General features: G+C 43.6%; 1 protein-coding gene across 10 annotated transcripts in view; it reads right to left on the bottom strand.

Moving 5' to 3' along the window:
- Positions 1-20,220, bottom strand: part of TTC13 (tetratricopeptide repeat domain 13) — an 81,173-nt gene extending 60,953 nt beyond the window's left edge. For all 10 annotated transcript variants that reach the window (XM_068981860.1, XM_068981861.1, XM_068981867.1 and 7 more), the window contains exon 1: positions 19,953-20,220. In XM_068981860.1, the coding sequence (XP_068837961.1) occupies positions 19,953-20,220 (268 nt within the window). The remainder of the gene's footprint in view (positions 1-19,952) is intronic.
- Between the last annotated feature and the right edge of the window lie 29 nt (positions 20,221-20,249).

Genomic DNA, 20,249 nt, shown 5'->3' with positions numbered 1-20,249 from the left:
GAAATAACTCCAGAAAGAATGAAGGGATAGAGCCAAAGCAAAAACAATACCCAGTTGTGGATGGGACTGGTGATAGAAGCAAGGTTCGATGCTGTAAATAGAAATATTGCATAAGAACCTGGAATGCTGGGTCCATATATCAAGGCAAATTGGAAGTGGTCAAAAAGGAGACGGCAAGAGTGAACGTCAACATTCTAGGAATCAGTGAACTAAAATGGACTGGAATGGGTGAATTTAATACAGATGACCATTATATCTACTACTGTGGGCAGGAATCCCTCAGAAGAAATGGAGTAGCCATCATGGTCAACAAAAGAGTCCGAAATGCAGTACTTGGATGCAATCTCAAAAATGACAGAATGATCTCTGTTCGTTTCCAAGGCAAACCATTCAACATCATGGTAATCCAAGTCTATGCCCCAACCAGTAATGCCGAAGAAGCTGAAGCTGAACGGTTCGATGAAGACCAACAAGACCTGTTAGAGATAACACCCAAAAGAGATGTCCTTTTCATTATAGGGGACTGGAATGCAAAAGTAGGAAGTCAAGAAACACCTGGAGTAACAGGCAAATTTGGCCTTGGAATGCAGAATGAAGCAGGGCAAAGGCTAATAGAGTTTTGCCAAGAGAACGCACTGGTCATAGCAAACACCCTCTTCCAACAACACAAGAGAAGACTCTACACATGGACATCACCAGATGGTCAACACCAAAATCAGATTGATTATATTCTTTGCAGCCAAAGATGGAGAAGCTCTATACAGTCAACAAAAACAAGACCGGGAGTTGACTGTGGCTCAGATCATGAGCTCCTTATTGCCAAGTTCAGACTTAAATTGAAGAAAGTGGGGAAAACCACTAGACCACTCAGGTATGACCGAAATCAAATCCCTTATGATTATACAGTGGAAGTGAGAAATAGATTTAAGGGACCAGATCTGATAGAGTGCCTGATGAACTATGGACGGAGGTTCGTGACATTGTACAGGAGAAAGGGATCAAGACCATCCCTATGGAAAAGAAATGCAAAAAAGCAAAATGGCTGTCTGGGGAGGCCTTACAAATAGCTGTGAAAAGAAGAGAAGGGAAAAGCAAAGGAGAAAAGGAAAGATATAAGCATCTGAATGCAGAGTTCCAAAGAATAGCAAGAAGAGATAAGAAAGCCGTGCTCAGCAATCAATGCAAAGAAATAGAGGCAAACAACAGAATGGGAAAGACTAGAGATCCCTTCAACAAAATTAGATACCAAGGGAACATGCAAAGATGGGCTTGATATAGGACAGAAATGGTATGGACCTAACAGAAGCAGAAGATATTAAGAAGAGGTGGCAAGAATACACAGAAGAACTGTACAAAAAAGATCTTCACGACCCAGATAATCACGATGGTGTGATCAATCATCTAGAGCCAGATATCCTGGAATGGGAAGTCAAGTGGGCCTTAGAAAGCATCACTACGAACAAAGCTAATGGAGGTGATGGAATTCCAGTTGAGCTATTTCAAATCCTGAAAGATGATGCTGTGAAAGTGCTGCACTCAATATACCAGCAAATTTGGAAAACTCAGCAGTGGCCACAGGACGGGAAAAGGTCAGTTTTCATTCCAATCCCAAAGAAAGGAAATGCAAAAGAATGCTCAAACTACCGCACAATTGCACTCATCTCACATGCTAGTAAAGTAATGCTCAAAATTCTCCAGGCCAGGCTTCTGCAATACGTGAACCGTGAACTTCCAGATGTTCAAGCTGGTTTTAGAAAAGGCAGAGGAACCAGAGATCAAATTGCCAACATCTGCTGGATCATGGAAAAAGCAACAGAGTTCCAGAAAAACATCTATTTCTGCTTTATTGACTATGCCAAAGCCTTTGACTGTGTGGATCACAATAAACTGTGGAAAATTCTGAAAGAGATGGGAACACCAGACCACCTAACCTTCCTCTTGAGATACCCATATGCAGGTCAAGAAGCATTAGTTAGAACTGGACACGGAACAGCAGACTGGTTCCAAATAGGAAAAGGAGTCCATCAAGGGTGTATATTGTCCCCCTGCTTATATGCAGAGTACATCATGAGAAATGCTGAGCTGGAAGAGGCACAAGCTGGAACCGAGATTGCCGGGAGAAATCTCAATAACCTCAGATATGCAGATGACACCACCCTTATGGCAGAAAGTGAAGAACTAAAGACCCGTCTTGATGAAAGTGAAAGTGGAGAGCGAAAAATTTGGCTTAAAACTCAACATTCAGAAAATGAAGATCATGGCATCCGGTCCCATCACTTCATGGGAAATAGATGGGGAAACAGTGGAAACAGTTGCTGACTTTATCTTTTGGGCTCCAAAACCACTGTAGATGGTAATTGCAGCCATGAAATTAAAAGACACTTACTCCTTGGAAGGAAAGTTATGACCAACCTAGATAGCATATTCAAAAGCAGAGACGTTACTTTGCCAACAAAGGTCTGGCTAGTCAAGGCTATGGGTTTTCCTGTGGTCATGTATGGATGTGATAGTTGGGCTGTGAAGAAAGCTGAGCACGGAAGAATTGATGCTTTTGAACTGTGGTGTTGGAGAAGACTCTTGAGAGTCCCTTGGACTGCAAGGAGATCCAACCAGTCCATCCTAAAGGAGATCAGTCCTGGATGTTCATTGGAAGGACTGATGCTAAAGCTGAAACTCCAATACTTTGGCCACCTGATGTGAAGAGCTGACTCACTGGAAAAGACCCTGAAAGACTGAGGGCAGGAGGAGAAGGGGACGACAGAGAATGAGATGGTTGGATGGCATCACCGAGTCAATGGACATGGGTTTGGGTGGACTCCGGGAGTTGGTGATGGACAGTGAGGCCTGGTGTGCTGCAGACACGACTGAGCGACTGCACTAAACTGAACTGAACCAGAGGTTAAAAAAAAAAATCACCAAGAGAAGAGCAAAGTTAAGCCAGGAAGACCTAATGTTGAAAGATATGTGCTAAGGAAATTTCATGGTAGTCCAGCAGTTAACAATCTGCCTGCCAGTCCAGGGGACAGAGGTTCTATCCCTGGTCCAGAAGGATTCCACATGCCACAGGGCAACTAAGCCCATTTGCCACAACTGAGCCCACACTCTTGAGCCTGGGAGCCACCACCACTGAGCCTATGTACTGCAACTACTGAAGCCTGTGCCCTAGAGCCCACACGTCACAGCCAGAAAGGAGCCCCCACTCATCACAACTGGAGAAAGCCCACGCGTAACAGTGAAGACTCAGCACAACAGAAAAACTAAATACATAAGTTTTTAATTTTTAAAAGATATGTACTAAGGGTCTAGTATCTGGAATATAAAAAAAATTGTAAAATTCAACAAAAAAAGGACAACCCTATTTAAAAATGAGCAAAGGACTTGAACTGGCAACTCTCCAAAGATATACAACCAGTGAGAACATGAAAAGATGCTCTACATCATTATTAATTAGTGAATACAAACCAATGAGGTGCCACTGCACACCCACTACAATAGGTATAATTTTTTAAAATGGGAAATCACAAGTGTTGAAAAAGATAGAGAAATTGAACCCTTGTGCAGTGCTGATGGGGATGTAAAATGGTGTGATCACTGTAGAGCTGGGTGGTTCCTCAGAAAGTTAAACACAGAATTACCAACTGGTCCCACTATTGCATTCCTAGGTGCATACCCCAAAGAACTGACTACCGGGACTCAAACAAGTACACATACACACATATTCACAGCAGCGCTACTTATAGTAACCAAAAGGTGGAAACAGCCTAAATGTCCATCAACAGATAATGGATAAACAAACTATGGTACATATATGTGACGGAATATTATTCAGCCTTAAAAATGAATGAAGTCCTGAGACATATTACAACATGTAAGAACCTCCAAAGCAAAAACTAAGTGAAAGGAACTAGACACAAAAGGCCACATAGAGTATGATTCCATTTCTATGAAATACCCAGAATAGGAAAATCCACAGACACAGACTGCACCTTGGAGGGGAATGACATAGGAGTTTACCTTGGAATGATGGGACATGTCTCAGGGTAACTGCAATAACCAGGGAATGGTGCTTAATACCACTGAACCTGTTCACTAGAGAATGGTTAATTTTTTGTTATGTGAATTTTGCTTCAATAAATTATTTTTTTAAATGTGCTCTAATTCAGCAATCATGTTCAAGGAACCACACGAACCAATTTAGCTGAATTCTCACATGAGCCCTGGTGGAGAGCAGAGACTGAAGCCGGAATGTTAAGTTTCACAAAGCACAGAGGGGTTTCAAGGATGCATGGGTTCAGACTTGGGTGCGGAAAGGGGAGGAGTATTCCAGGCAGGAGGAGTGGTATACAAAAACACAATGGCAAGCAAATGCAAAGGGGCAGTGGGCTGACAACCCTGGCTAAGAGGGAGCTGCTGCTGGAAAATAAAAAAATATGAGTTTAAAAGGTAAGTGGTCATGTACACCCCTGGCGGCTTCATGCCAATGTATGGCAAAACCAATACAGTATTGTAAAGTAAAAAATAAAATAAAATAAAGAGCAAAAAAAAAAAGCTAAGTGGTCAGAGTAGGGTAAGTAATGGACCCAGAGAAAGACTTTAGTCTGACAAGAATGAAGCAGTAATGCTTGTTGATCAGTAGTTGAGTGTGCAATAATTTATAACCTCTCTCTCCTACCTTTTAAAAAAGGTACAATTTGCAAACTTACCACCCACCGAGGACTGTGCTAAAGCGCTGCACAGACATTGGCTGTATTCTAACAATCCCTCCACTTTGTGGGATTCTTTTCAGTTTCAACAAATAAACATCTATATAATTTAAAACAGCTATAGAGCATTCCATTGTATAGAATTTAACCACATTCCTCACATTGAATATTTAAGATGTCCTTTCTTATTTCCTTGATATAGATACTGTTTCAGTGAGTATCCTTGGGCTATATTTTTTGCAAATTTACCCAGCTGGGCAATTAAAGTATAACACATGTAATTGCTGAGGTAAAAATTTTAACACTTTCCATTATATTGCTCCATTTCCATCCCAATACTTCAAAGTAATTTCATTCCTGTTTGCAGTGTATAGCAACACTCTCTCTCTGCTTAGAGTATTGCCATTGTTTTTATCTTTCCCAATCTGAACACAGTACTAGTAAAACTAACCTTTGATTTATTGGCCATTTGTATCTCTTTGTAAATTGCTTCTGTTGTTGTTTAGTGGCTATGTCTGACTCTGCAATCCCATGGATTGTAGCCTGCCAGGCACAAAGTCCATGGGATTTCCCAGGCAAGAATACTGGAGTGGGTTGCCATTTCCTTCTCCAGGGGATCTTCCTTGCCCAGGAATCGAACCCACACCTCCTACATTCGTAGGTGGGTTCTGTGCCACTGAGCCACCGAGGAAGTCCAAACTGTGTATGTCCTTTGCTAATTTGTAAGTCATGTGATCTATTCTGGTCTAAGATACAGGGAATAATTTCTAATTATCTATTTTCCAAATGGTTAGCCAGTTGCTTCAAGGCCACTTATGAAATTATCAATTGAATGCCACCTTTATAAGACATTTAGACACTGGAAACTATTTCTGCTGCTGCTGCTAAGTCACTTCAGTCATGTCCAACTCTGTGTGACCCCATAGATGGCGGCCCACCAGGCTCCTCTGTGCCTGGGATTCTCCAGGCAAGATACTGGAGTGGGTTGCCATTTCCTTCTCCAATGCATCATGCATGCTAAGTCACTTCAATCGTGTCTGACTCTATGCAACCCCATAGACAGCAGCCCACCAGGCTCCTCTGTCCACAGGATTCTCTAGGCAAGAATACTGGAGTGGGTTGCCATTTCCTTCTCCACGGATCTATTTCTAGACTTCTTTTTTAAAAACATCTTTGAGATGATTTATGTGAAAGTCACTCAGTCGTGTCTGACTCTTTGCGACCCCATGGGCTGCACCACGCCAGACTTCCCTGTCCATCACCAACTCCCGGAGCTTGACAGTGAAGGCAGATCCGAACAAAGTTAAGGATTTGACAGGTGAAGGTCCGTGGGAGACTGGCAGGACTGGGAGAGCGGTCCAGGCAGAGATACAGCACGCTGTCAATCTTTCGTCTTCTTAATTGACTAGAGGTGAATATTTCACCTCCACATTACTGAACTTTTAACTGCTCTATTAATGTCTTACAGTGGATCACTTTATCAACTACACATAATTGTATCAAAGTCTTTTTAATATTTATACTCACTTAGCATCTTATTGCACTGGATAAAACCTCCCCAAAGTGCTCAACAGCACTAGTGATAAAAGGCATCCCAGATTATTCTTGAAGTTAACATGTCATTCGATGACCCAGAATGTCCTCAACTTCTGACAATAGTACTTTTTCATTTAACATTTTTAAACATCCAGGGGGAAGCTGCTCTTTGTAGCTATTTTGAGATTGATATATTTTACCATATAAAGGAAGAATTCTCCCCTTCACCAAAAATTTTAAATCTCGAAAGCTGACTGAAATGTATCGGGTGATTTTTGGATATTTCTCTATGTTAATCGTATGATTTTTCTCCTTTGATCTATCAAGTGATCAAAGTTGAACACTCTTTTGTACTTCTAGAATAAACTAATTGATCAAGGCAGATTATTCTTTTATTTGCTGGCTTTAGTTTACTAATATTTTACTTAGGATTTTTATAACTATGTTAACAGCTTTCTTTCCTTCCTGCACTCCCCAACTTTATCAGATTCTGGCATCACTGTTTTTGGTGGCTTGGTAAGATCTGTGATAGGAAAATAGTTTGTTCTAGTTGTAACTAGAGTTGTCTGGCCTAGGAGGTTAAATTTGCTCTTTAATCTAAAAATATTTAATTCACTATGGAGTCAGCTATCTTCTAATAATAACCTGCTGCTGCTAAGTCACTTCACTCGTGTCCAACTCTGTGCGACCCCATAGATGGCAGCCCACCAGGCTCCCCTGTCCCTGGGATTCTCCAGGCAAGAACACTGGAGTGGGTTGCCATTTCCCTCTCCCACGCATGAAAGTGAAAAGTGAAAGAAGTCGCTCAGTCATGTCCAACCCTCAGCGACCCCATGGACTGCAGCCTACCAGGCTCCTCCATCCATGGGATTTTCCAAGCAACAGTACTGGAGTGGAGTTATAACCTAGTTGTATTTAAATGATATTGATTTCCATGAAATTAGGAAATGTCTGTTTTCCTCACTGTTTAGGTCATACAAGTAATTGGATTGTGATTACTGCAGAAATAATCTAAAAACACATTACAGAATCTCATCTTCTTCTACATCTTTTTTCTGGATATTTCTCTATTGCTTCATATTTTTAACCTATTAGCAGAGATGTCTATGCAGTTCTCTCTTAATTCTAATGGCTTCTCCAGTGGCGCACATATCCCTCATTCATTACATACAGTTGCATCTGCTCCCTATTTACATGTTAGCCTTCTCAGACTGATCTATTTTATTCTTCGAAGATGCAGCTCCTGGATCTATTGATCAATTTCACTGTTGCTCTAATTCATTTATTCTGGCTATGTTTTTTTTAGTCCTGCAATTTCCCTTATTTCCTCTCCTAGTTTCTCTAGTATCCAGTTCATCTATTTCCTTTCCTCTTTAATACTAAGATGCCACAGAAAGCTTCAGCAGGAAGATCACTGATGGTGGTGACAGGAGGATTGGAGACTGAAGCAGGAAGGCCAGATGCAGGCTGTGACTAGTTAAAATGCAGGAAAGTCCCAACAAATGCAGAGGCCACTGAGTTAAAACAGGGTCATAGTCTAAAGAGATATGAAGTAAAAAAGACAAAGCTTGAGTAAAACTGGGGATGGGAGGAGGAAAGAGGCACTATCCCCAGAATGTGCAGCTAGAGATTCAGAGCTATGCCAGTAACTGAAGTTGGGAGTTTAAGAGGAAGAGTGCTTTTCTTGATGAAAGCGAAAGTGGAGCGTGAAAAAGTTGCTTAAAGCTCAACATTCAGAAAATGAAGATCATGGCATCTGGTCCCATCACTTCACGGGAAATAGATGGGGAAACAATGGAAACAGTGTCAGACTTTATTTTTGGGGGCTCCAAAATCACTGCAGATGGTGACTGCAGCCATGAAATTAAAAGACACTTACTCCTTAGAAGAAAAGTTATGACCAACCTGGATAGCATATTCAAAAGCAGAGACATTACTTCGCTGACTAAGGTCCGTCTAGTCAAGGCTATGGTTTTTCCTGTGGTCATGTATGGATGTGAAAGTTGGACTGTGAAGAAAGCTGAGAGCCGAAGAATTGATGCTTTTGAACTGTGGTGTTGGAGAAGACTCTTGAGAGTCCCTTGGACTGCAAGGAGATCCAACCAGTCCATTCTGAAGGAGATCAGCCCTGGGATTTCTTTGGAAGGAATGATGCTAAAGCTGAAACTCCAGTACTTTGGCCACCTCATGTGAAGAGTTGACTCGTTGGAAAAGACTCTGATGCTGGGAGGGATTGGGGGCATGAGGAGAAGGGGACGACAGAGGATGAGATGGCTGGATGGCATCACTGACCCGATGGACGTGAGTTGAGTGAACTCGGGGAGTTGGTAATGGACAGGGAGGGCTGGCGTGCTGCGATTCATGGGGTCGCAAAGAGTCAGACACGACTGAGCGACTGAACTGAACTGAAAGCGCTAACTTTCAGTTTAAGCCAAGTGTTCGTGACATGCTAAACCAGGAGCTGTCTTGTGTGTAGTAGGAGATTTCATAGAAAGAGAGAGCTACAGATATAAATTTGATAATCATAAATGGTGGATGATTAAGCAGGTAGGATCTCTAAGGAAGCTTAAGTTCAATGAGAAGAGCTGACCCTGATGGAAACAAGATATTTAAGAGGCAGAGGGAAAATAAACTTGGTAATTTACCTTTTTCTGAGGAGGGATTTTATAATTGTTTCTTAGAATTGTTCTACATCTTTGTCAATAAAGATATATGGAGTTACAATGATTCCTAAAGGGAAATACAGTTGATCCTTGAACAACACAGGGGTTAGGGGTGCTGATTCTCCATGCAATTAAAAATTTGTGTATAACTTATAGTTAGCCCTCCAAATCCGCAGTTTCACAATCACATTTACTCCACAGATCATGTAGCGCCATAGCATCTCCTACTGAAAAAAATCCACGTATAAATGAACCTGCACAGTTCAAACCCATGTTGTTCAAGGGCCAGCTATACTGGTTTCTTCTCATTTTTCTTGATTAGCCTTGCTAAATTAGTCTAATTAATGTCTGTATTTTCAAAGAACCAGCTCTTCTTTTAATATTTAAATCTACCCTTTCCCTGGCTTCAGATGTAATTAGTTTGGCAGCAGTGGTTCAGAGCACAGAATGACTCAGATTAGATGCCTAACTGGCTGTCTGACTTTGCGCAGGATTTCTCTTAGCCTCAGTTTCCTCATTTGTGAAACAGGAATAAGTACCACCACATCCCCTCATAGGGCAATTGTGAGGAATGGACGTAATGTATACAGTTCACAGAATGACTGTAAAATGTTAATATATACATCTAGGCTAAAATTGCTGGTTCTTTCCTGAAAATTCCTGGTTCTTTTCTTCCTCCTGCTTTCTTGAAGTTTATTTTGGTCTCCACAGTACTTTACAGCTTTCAAAATAATTTCACAAACTTTTTTTTTTTTTTTTGATGCTCCACTCTCTGAAACTGGTAGAACATATTTTGGGCTCATTGTACCCAAGGGGAATGACGATCAATGTTAATGGACATGTTCAAGGTCACAAAACAGAGAAACTGAGATGACGATTTGCCACAGTTATGCTCCAGGATACTGCACGGACAGAGGTACACAGCACATCTGTCATCACTCATCATACCAATGCAGGGGCCTAGTGATAATTTACTGCAGCAATGCCATCCAACTTCTTTCTTTCTTCTCCTAAGCTGTATACACAGCCGACTTTAAGAAGAGTGTCTTGGGTGAAGATATGGGACCTGACTGTAGGACATGGAGACGGTATATACAAACATCTTCTTTGAGGAATTCTGCGGTAAAAGTAAACAGAGAGATGAGGTGGTGGCTGGAAGGACTTGGTGGTCCTGTCTTTGTTGCAAGATGGGAGCTATTATAACCATTTCTATGCTGATGGAAGATGTGAAGGAATGACTCTGGGCACAAGGAGAATGCTGCAGTAGGCAGAAGCACCCTCCAAGGCAACTGGACCACACCTAGGACGGTGGGAAAGCGTGGAAGTTCTCTCCTCATTGCTTCCTTCTCAATCAAGTAAGAGGAGAGCGTTACCTTCTGCTGAGGAGAGACGTGTCACTGGGAGGAGAGTGCATATGACACCCATTCCCGTCCTGCAAGTAAAAAACTGACTGAGAAGCTTGCCAACAGCAAACCCCATGGCCAATCCCTGAAGGAAAATGTTTTATAAGGAATTCCAGAGCTGCTGCTGTGCTCATCACTTGACCACTTCACTCTAGGTATAAAAGATGGTGGGCCTGGTTCACCTGAACACAAGGATGACTGGGCTTTTCCCATGGAGGAGCTACAACTTGGAAGTCAAGTGCCAGACATTTATTGACAATTGTAGTCCCGACTGTAGGATAACCTGTGGTTGGAGCAGCTACCTGAAGGCCAAGCAGGTGCTACATGGAATTAACTTATAGTACCTTTGCTTTTATCCATTTCCACATTTGTAAGACAACCACTGTTGAGGATGAAATTGGATCCCCCTAACACAAAACTGTCCTGTAAAGTTTATGATTAACCTTTCTATTCAAAACTTTATTCTCTTTCTCATTCTGCCCCTGTTCCCCTCAAGACTGAGGAGCATCAAAGAAAAGTGGCAGTTGTTGAAACCAAGTATAAAACCAGGTACAAAAGCCCCTCCATATACCCTTTTTCTTGTTTGTAGAAAAAAGGCTTTAGTTCCCTAGGCATTCCCTGAGTTTCAAAGAGCACATTCAAGCAGTAACCATTTAGGGAAGTGAGGGAATACACAAACTAAGGAAAAGCAGTCAAGCAAGGAAAGTTGTTGTTGTTCAGTTGCTAAGTTGAGTCCAGCTTTCTGCAACCCCATGGACTATAGCAACTGGTTTCTCTGTTCTCCACTATCTCCCTAAGTTTGCTCAAACTTATATCCACTGAGTCGGTGATGCCATCCAACAAGCTCATCTTCTGAGGCCCCCTTGTCATCTTGCCCTCAATCTTTCCCAGCATCAGGGTCTTTTCCAATGAGTTGGCTTTTCACATCAGATAGCCAAAGTACTGGACCCTCAGCATCAGTCCTTCCAATGAATATTCAGGACTGATTTCCTTTAGGATTGACTGGTTTATCTCCTTGCTGTCCAAGGGATCCTCAAGAGTCTTCTCCAGCACCACAATTCAAAAGCATCAATTCAAAGCAAAAAAAGCAATGGTAGCTTAAATAATAGTTCAGCAATAAAAGTCCCAGTTCCTCCTGAAGGGATATACATAACAATCTGATGCATATCTTGGAGATGTTCTGCAGAAGCGGAGAGCCCACCCAGGTGAAGGATGGTGACTGCCTGCTGACCACAAGCCTGTAGCCCCAGGCTGGCTGGAACCAGAAGGTTGATGATTAAGATTTTCAAAACAACACCTAATCACCTCATCATCAACCAATCAGAAGAAAATCCATAGCCTATAACTCTCATCCCAAAGGTTGCATTTAAGACCCTTCCTTGAAAGCTTATGAAAAGTTTGGGTTTTTTGAGCATAAGCTGCCATTCTTCCTGGCTTGCTGCTGCTTCTAAGTTGCTTCAATCGTGTCTGACTCTGTGTGACCCCACAGACGGCAGCCCATCAGGCTCTGCCATCCCTGGGATTCTCCAGGCAAGAACACTGGAGTGGGTTGCCATTTCCTTCTCCAAGGCACGAAAGTGAAAAGTAAAAGTGAAGTCGCTCAGTTGTGTCCGACTCTTCGCGACCCCATGGACTGCAGCCCACCAGGCTCCTCCATCCATGGGATTTTCCAGGCAAGAGTATTGGAGTGGGGTGCCATCACCTTCTCCGTCTTCCTGGCTTGGTGCCCTGCAAATAAACACTAAACTTTCCTTCATGACAACCCAGTATCAGCAGATCAGCTTTGCTGTGCTGTGGGCAAGTAGACTCAAGTTCGGTTCGGTAACAAAGATGCTGTATATTAACTTTCTGGACGGTCTCAAGAGGTATTTCTCTCAAACTGTAATAACGGGAAAAGTAGTAACTGGGAAAATTATCCTCCTCAAGAATTTATGTTTCTTTTATTCTAATATTATTCATCAGTAATGTGTAATTACTGAGATTACTTACCTGAGATGTGTAAGTTATCATAAAACAAATTGAAAATAGAGGCTGCCCACTGAGAATTAAGATTATAAAGTCAACATATATAATTAATCCTCTAGAACAAGGATCTGCAAAAGCCATCTTAAAGAGAGAAAGGCTTTTTAGCAAAACATGAATATAATCTGATTGAAGCTGTATTAACTCACATGAAAGTATTAACACATGTAAAGAATGTATAAACCCAAAAGAAAAGGAGCTGGTCAGTTGCACAGAATGGAAAAAGAAGCATGGAAGCAAATTACACAGCACCAATTCAAAAACAGAATAGGGTGGCAGGTGCTGCAGGCAACCAACAGGGCAGCGGGCCTTAACCACAAAGGCTGATCATTTAGCCTGGAGTTTAAGCTGGACTGAAAACGCATCCGATGCTCAAAGTGTACTTTTACAAGCTGAAGACTTGTTCTTAAGCTCACACCTACTGTCAAACATGATCATCTCTACTGGGAAAGCTGAAGCAGATCTAGGCAGTAATGTGAAACCATGACTGACAAGGAAACATGGTATCACTTAGAACATCCCAAACACAGGCAGAAAAAAGTCACAAGAGAAGTCAACTGGTCTCCTGTGTGGAAGTGGTGCCAAGTAGAGGGCAGACCTCCTGACACAGGACCCCCGGGTGGCCGCGTGAAGAATGCCGGCATACGAGCAGAATCCATGCACTGTGCCAGTTCCTGAATCAGAGATGAAGCCACAGCAAGGATTTCCCAGTGAAACAAGGGTGACACAGAGTAAGACTATCAACACACTTAAGGACAGATAGAAGTTATTGGCTTGGGGTTCTATCTGGTTACATCCATTACTCAGTTTGTGAAAGCTTAGGGAGCTTTACACTTGTGATACGATCATTTTTCCTCATATGTCATATTTCAATAAAGAGTGAAAATAAAAAGGACAGCAGATGGAAAATGTTGGGAAGCATTAACCCAAAGTGAAAAGTATTAAAATTCTGCTTTGATAAATTTTGTACTTATTCTGGCTGCAAGATAACAAGCTTAAACAAAGAGAAAAGATGACCTCTTTGAAACACTACATTATGAAAAGGAGATGCTGTATAAGTTGGTCAGTCAGCCAAGTATTTACCAAGTACAAAGAAGCCAAGCTGTATCTACACACTGTAAAAAACACTTCTTGAAAAGTTTGTATAGAGAAAGTGCTCTGCCATTTCCCGTAGTCATGCTCCATGCAGTTAGATTTTAAAACCCAGGCCGTGTATTTTTTGCCAACATCCAGAGGGGAAAAAAATAACCTTTGTTATCCAAAAGTGAAAGTGTGAAAGTGTTAAGCCACTCAGTCGTGTCCGACTCTTTGCAACTCCATGGACTGTAGCCCACCAGGCTCCTCTGTCCACGGGATTTTCCAGGCAAGAATACTGGAGTGGGCTGCCATGCCCTCCTACAGGGGATCTTCCCAACCCGTGGCTTGAATCCAGGTCTCTGGCAATGAAGGCAGATTGTTTACTGTTTGAGCCACCAGGTCACCCAAAGCAGAACACATCTACCAGCATACCGGAACTTGCAAAAGATAAAAGTAATTCTTAATGACAACAGCTCTACAGGAAAAAGCTAGTGAGTATGGAAATACCATTTGCAAATACCATGGTAACTGTAGCCATGAAATTAAAAGACGCTTGCTCCTTGGAAGAAAAGCAATGACAAACCTAAACAGCATATTAAAAAGCAGAGACGTTACTTTGCCAACAGTACTTTGCGGACAAAGGTCCATGTAGTCAAAGCTATGGTTTTTCCAGTAGTCATGTATGGATGTGACAGTTGGACCATAAAGAAGGCTGAGCTTTGAAGAATTGATGCTTTTGAACTATGGTGCTGGAGAACACTCTTGAGAGGCTCTTGGACAGCAAGGAGATTAAACCAGTCAATCCTAAAGGAAATCAATTCTGAATATTCACTGGAAGGACTGATGCTGAAGCTCCAATAATTTGGCCACATGATGCAAAGAGCCAACTCACTGGAAAAGACCCTGATGCTGGAAAGACTGAAGGCAGGAGAAGGGGATGACAGAGGATGAGATGGTTGGATGTCATCACCAACTCAGTAGACATGAGTCTGACTAAACTCTGGGAGATTGTGAAGGACAGGGAAGCCTGGAGAGCTGCAGTTCATGGGATCACAAAGAGTTGGACATGACTGAGCAACTGAACAACAAATGCAAACACCCAGCTTCACTGGGTGCTCACTACAAAGAATCACCCCTAAATCAGATGATTTTCTGAAAAATGCTACTCACCCTCCCAGTGATAAGTGGCCTGGGCTGGCTGAGGTAACAATACACGGATCTCTTCATCATTCCAAGCCTCAACCTCTGTGCTTGAAATAAGCTAACTCCTTTACACTGGCAAATTTGTTTGTGTGCTTTAAAAAGATCGGAAGAGATCAGCCACGAAACTGTGTATGATAAATAACACCAAAAATCAGGGCCAAGGGAAGAAGGGGTCAAGGAAACACTGCAACTGAAAGGGTTACTTACAGCTGCCATGACTGGGCATAAAACTTGGCTCTCAACTTCCCCGCAGCCAGAACAAAAGAGGAAATGGCTCTCATCACAGAAGCTTCCCTCTATTGATTCCTTACCACCTTGAAGACACAGCCATCATTTAAGGCTGTGAGCAAGAAGATCAATTTCATGTATTTAAGAAACCAATTCCTCAATTAAGAGAGAGATCATAAATACTGACAATCTTTAAGTCCGTCTGATTGTCAAAAACAGAGAGCGACATTCACAACTCCTTCCTTGTTTATCTGGCAGTTAAAACTCCCAAATCAGACAGACACTAATATTCAGTTCTCCATAAAGAATGGTGAGAAAATGGAACTCAAGTCTGGGATTATTAATTTCAACAAACTGAAGAAAATTACTTCAGGTTGTAAAGTAATTATTGGACTTGATTGAGGCATTAAGCACGGACAGTTGCTAACACCACCGGCTGGATGAAGGTGGCTATCTGAAAATGACCATAAAGACATCAAGTACTAAAACACCCCACCTAGGAGGAGACAAAATACTCTCAAGAAGACAGTAGCAAGAAAAAAACTCACATAAATTTACTGTTCTATTGATACATTTTCAAATAAGGAAAACAAAAGTATTTTTGAAACAAGTACTTGAAATGCATACCTTTTAACTAAAATACAGCTGGACCCTCTATAAAGAACATGCAAAGACATATTTAATACAGATGAATGCCACACTGGAATGAGACGCAGCTTAACTTTGGCTGGAAGAGCAGAAATGAAAACCTGATTTCTTGAATCAGTGGACAAGTGACAACTTAACTAAACCTTACTTTACCAGATCTGTGACTTCAGGGTGTCAGGTTAAGGATACCATGGTTCTCTGATGACTCAGATGGTAAAGAATCTGCCTGTGATGCAGGAGATCAGGATTTGATCCCTGGAAGATCCCCTGGAGAAGGGAATGGCTACCCACTCTAGAATTCTTGCCTGGAGAATCCATGCCAGGCAAAAGAAGCCTGGCAAGGCTATAGTTCATGGGGTCACAAAGAGTCAGACAGGACTGAGCGACTAAGACACTTAAGATTTCTCCAAGTCTCACTCCATCTGAGTCTCTGCTCATGTCATCTGAGCAGAGGCCTTCCCAGGGCTTCTCAAAGAAGCATCCCCACACCACTCTGTTTCTGGAGGCACTTCTCCCCAGGCCTAGTGCGTGCTGATTCCTGCACACAGGCTCCAGGGAGGAGCTCAGCCAACTGCGCTGTAACCCCAGCGCCTGCAACACTGAGGAGCATCCAGGAGGCATACACACAGGTGTTCAGTTAAGTAACAGGCCAGTCCCCTCTACAGTCCAAAATGTCAGATTCAATGGAACAACCCTGCGCATATGTAAACATAAAATTATAGGACAAGCCATCTAAGAATGTAACTCTCGACAAACAAATCTAAAGGGCACAGGACTTTATCAATAATGTTAGTAAGAAGGTGGCACTAGTGGTAAAGAATACTTCTGCCCATGCAGGAGACACAGGTTCAATCCCTGGGTTGGGAAGATGCCCTGCAGAAGGAAATGGCAACCTATTCCAGTATTCTTGCCTGGAGAATCCTATGGAGAGAGGGGACTGGCAGGCTATAGCCCACAGGGTTGCAAAGAGTCGGAGACGACTGAAGAAACCCACACAAATTATACTAATATGCAAATATTACTGACAAGCAGTTCACAGATAGGCCAGGTTCAAACCCTGGCTTGACTCTCTACTAAGTAACCATTCTCTTTGCCTCCGTTTCCCCTTATGTAAAATGGAGACAAACAGTACCTACCTCAGTGTCAAGCACTGTGTTAAATAAGGATGCAGTGTAGACAAGTATAAAACCAGAGGAAAGAATTAGGAGTAAACTTCTGTTCCTTTCTTCCCACAATTCCACACTACACACAGGGCAAAGATAACAAGGAAGGGGAGGAGCATCTACTTTTATTTTAAAAAATATGTACATTACTGTATTCATTTTTTAAAAGAGTAGGATGATTTTCACCATAGGAAAACAGGGTATCAGAATTTTGAGGTTACACATGCTATTCAAACAAAATGCAAAATGTAAAAATGTGCTAGAGGAGAAAAAGTTGATGGGGGGTTAGGGAACAGGAAAGCCAGGCTGAGCCCCATGGCACTGAGATCATCCAAGCTTGTCATCTGGGCAACTGGGCTCCCCGAGGCTGCTCCCTGGGGCCTGGATTCTGGCCACTGTCCTCTCCAGACCGACAGCTCCCACCAGCCATTCTCCTCAGCCCTACAGTCACTGAACTTTCTGTCTTAAGAGAATACATACACAGCTCATCCAAAGGTGTGCAGATTCAGGCTTGTGCAGGCATCAACTCAGTTATTTACATCTAGCAGTAGTGGGAAGGCTTCTGAAAAGCCACTGTGTGGCTGTATCCACCCTCTGAAAAGGGGCTGGCTTGATTTGGGGCTGGACAGTCCAGTGACATGATTAATAGTTGGTGAGGTCATGTCTTGATTTTGAATAACTGATTAGTTCTGGATCCTGGCACTTGCTTAGACCTGATACTGATCATCTAGGAGCTTCAGATGCAGAGCATGAAGCTATGATCTGGCTCGCTCTAAATCCTAAATGTGTTGCTACATCTGTTCTTCTTGGAACAGAGAGGGATCAAGGTAGGTTTCACTTGCTTCTATCTGGTTGTCTAGGACAAGGATGGAGAAATAAGAGAAACATTTGGGTGAGTTTCTATCACAAAAGAGAGAGCTTCTGTCACACACTGCAGCCAGTAACGCTAACAGGAACACCTGGGGACCCATAGAGCATAAGGAGTTGACCCTGGCAATTACTTCCCGGGTGACAACAGCAGCAGCCAAGCCACTTCAGCTGCTATTGGAACATTCATGTCAGCCCAGCGGAGGCTATCTGGAAGACTGAGAAAGTAAGTACTATATGGAGGAGACAAAGAGAAAACTGAAACATTTAAATAATGCTTAAAGCCTCTGTTCATCCTCTGAAGCAGAGAACATTAGGCTCTATACGCGAGGGCATGGAGGATGAACAGGATTCTTCCAAATGCCCTGGTTCTGAAAACCGACATTTATCATTATTTGAGGGAAAAGCATAATACAAGTCAGAGTTGGCTCCAACGAGGACTCTTAGCCATTGGCATAAGCCTGATGCTACAAAATGAAATGTGTTACCTAGATCAACAAAATCAACTGATTTCATAATTAAACTGATTTGTATCTTTCATTGCCTAGAATCAGGGTCTCCTTTAGCCAGCGAGCATCATGAATACAGGAGGGAAAGGAAGAGAAAGTTTATGCACTACTTTCTATATGCCTGTAAATATTACAAATGTGTTTTCCTAATTATAACCACTGAGTGCTTCATACAAATTTTGTCAGGAGTCTGACTACCTGGGCTCCTCCCTGTCCAACTGTGGGCCCTCAGGAAAGTGATGATTTCACTGTGCCTCCGTTTTCGCCTAGAAAAGGAGCTAACATCCAATGACATAGTAACCAAGGCTCTAACAGGGAGGCCTGGCGGGCTGCAATTCATGGGGTCGCAAAGCGTCGGACACAACTGAGCGACTGAACTGAACAGGCTAAGAGAATAGCCTCACCAACTCAAAGTTCTTAAAACAGCACCTGGCACACAGCAAGCACTGCAAATGTAAATGACAGCTATTTCTCATTTTCCTCACAACATCCTTGTGAAGAAAATGAAACCCTGTCATTAGGGAACAGTCTTCAATTTACAGAGGCGGCAATTATGCAAAGACAGGTAATTAACCTGATCAGAGTCACAGAAAGTGACAGAGGTAAAAGCTATTCTCTTTCCACTGTGCATTTGTGCTGTTACTGGCCACGGCCTACTACAAAATACAGAAGTCACATAGCCCTCAGCGAGTGAGACTCCCTCAAGGAAGTCAGATTGTGGTGGAAGGAAATCACACTGTGCTAATCTTGACATTTCATCTCAACCAAAAATACTTATCGTCTTCCTAGGTAAACAATGCTAGACTGCTGTCAGGCCATAAAACCAACCAGCCAGTTCCTATGAGTCAAGCAGACCCCACATTTCAAAAGCAAACCTCAAGGGAACTCACACAGGCCAAGAGGAAAGAGGAAGGAGAAGGGAGGGGACTGAAAGGTAAAAATGCCCACTTAGTGAAAGTGTTAGTTGCTTCAGTCGTGTCTGACTCTTTGCGACCCTATGGACAACTGTTGCCCGCCAGGCTCATCTGTTCATGGGATTCTCCAAGGCAAGAATACTGCAGTGGGTAGCCATTCCCTTCTCCAGAGTATCTTACCAACCCAGGGACTGAACCCAGGTCTCCTGCATTACAGGCACCAGGGAAGCCCAAAAGGACCCACTATAGAACTTCAAAAAATGGACATATGTACCCTGCCTCTGAGGAATAAACTGAGGCCAACAGTGCCCAATCTAAATGAATGAGCTGGCCTAGTGCCAAGACACACAGACGGCTCTGACATACATGGGAACCCACAGGGCTATTTTTACTCTCTGGGAGACACCTGACAGATCACAGGTCAGTCTTAAACAACTGGAAGCAAGATGTCAATGAACAGATAAAATGAAGTTACGCTTCTGTTCCCTCCTTTTTTGCAGGGATCAAATTCTTGGAGGCTATGTATAATACAAAACCTCAATAGGGAGGTCAGAAAATCTGATTTCCAGACCTAAGATGAGCCAGACATCCCCGCTCCGGACGCGGGTCCGGTCCTTTTTGCTCCTTCCCTTGCTCACACAGCACCCGCAGGGGGCCAGAGCAGAGACTGAGGCTGCCCCGGGCCACCTGCCATCTCCTCCTCCACCCTTTGGAAAGTTGCTACGGCTGCAGAGAGCCCGCCCTGGCCTCGGGAGAATGCTGCCAGCTTTTTTCACTATTCACCGCCCTCCCCAAGAGGGCCTCAAGAGGAGGGCGCACAGCTGCGTGGGTGCGAGCGGCGGGAAGGGGCCCTGGCGCAACATTTCGAGAAGCCGGCTCCCGCAGGGATACACGGCACGGCCGGCTGCCGCGAGGCCAGGGCGTCCAGCACGGGCGCCGAGGCCCGCAGCCCCTACGGCCCAGCCGCGCCAGCACTCCGCCGCAACCCTGACGCCCGCCCGCCGCCCCCCACTCACCGCCGCACTCGGCAGAGTACTGGTCCCCCCAGTCCCCGGACTGCGGGCTGCAACCGCCGCCCGCCGGGGCCTCCTGCTGCTGCCGGTGCTGCAGCTCCTGCTTGAGCAGGGACAGCGGCGAGTAGTGCTCGGTGGCTAAGGCGCCGGGTCCCGGCCCGGCGGACAGAACCCCCAGCAGCAGCAGCAGCACCAAGACGCGCCGGGCGGCGTCCGCGGCGGCCACAGCGCCGCCCCAGCAGCCGCCGCAGCAGCAGCCGGCAGGTGCCATCTTCCCTCAAGGCGCATGTGCGGCGGCCC

This window comes from Capricornis sumatraensis, chromosome 10 (genome assembly GCF_032405125.1).
Source record: "Capricornis sumatraensis isolate serow.1 chromosome 10, serow.2, whole genome shotgun sequence".
Lineage (NCBI taxonomy): Eukaryota > Metazoa > Chordata > Mammalia > Artiodactyla > Bovidae > Capricornis > Capricornis sumatraensis.
Note: the sequence above shows the minus strand (reverse complement) of the source record. Positions and strands in the feature narration are given on the sequence as shown.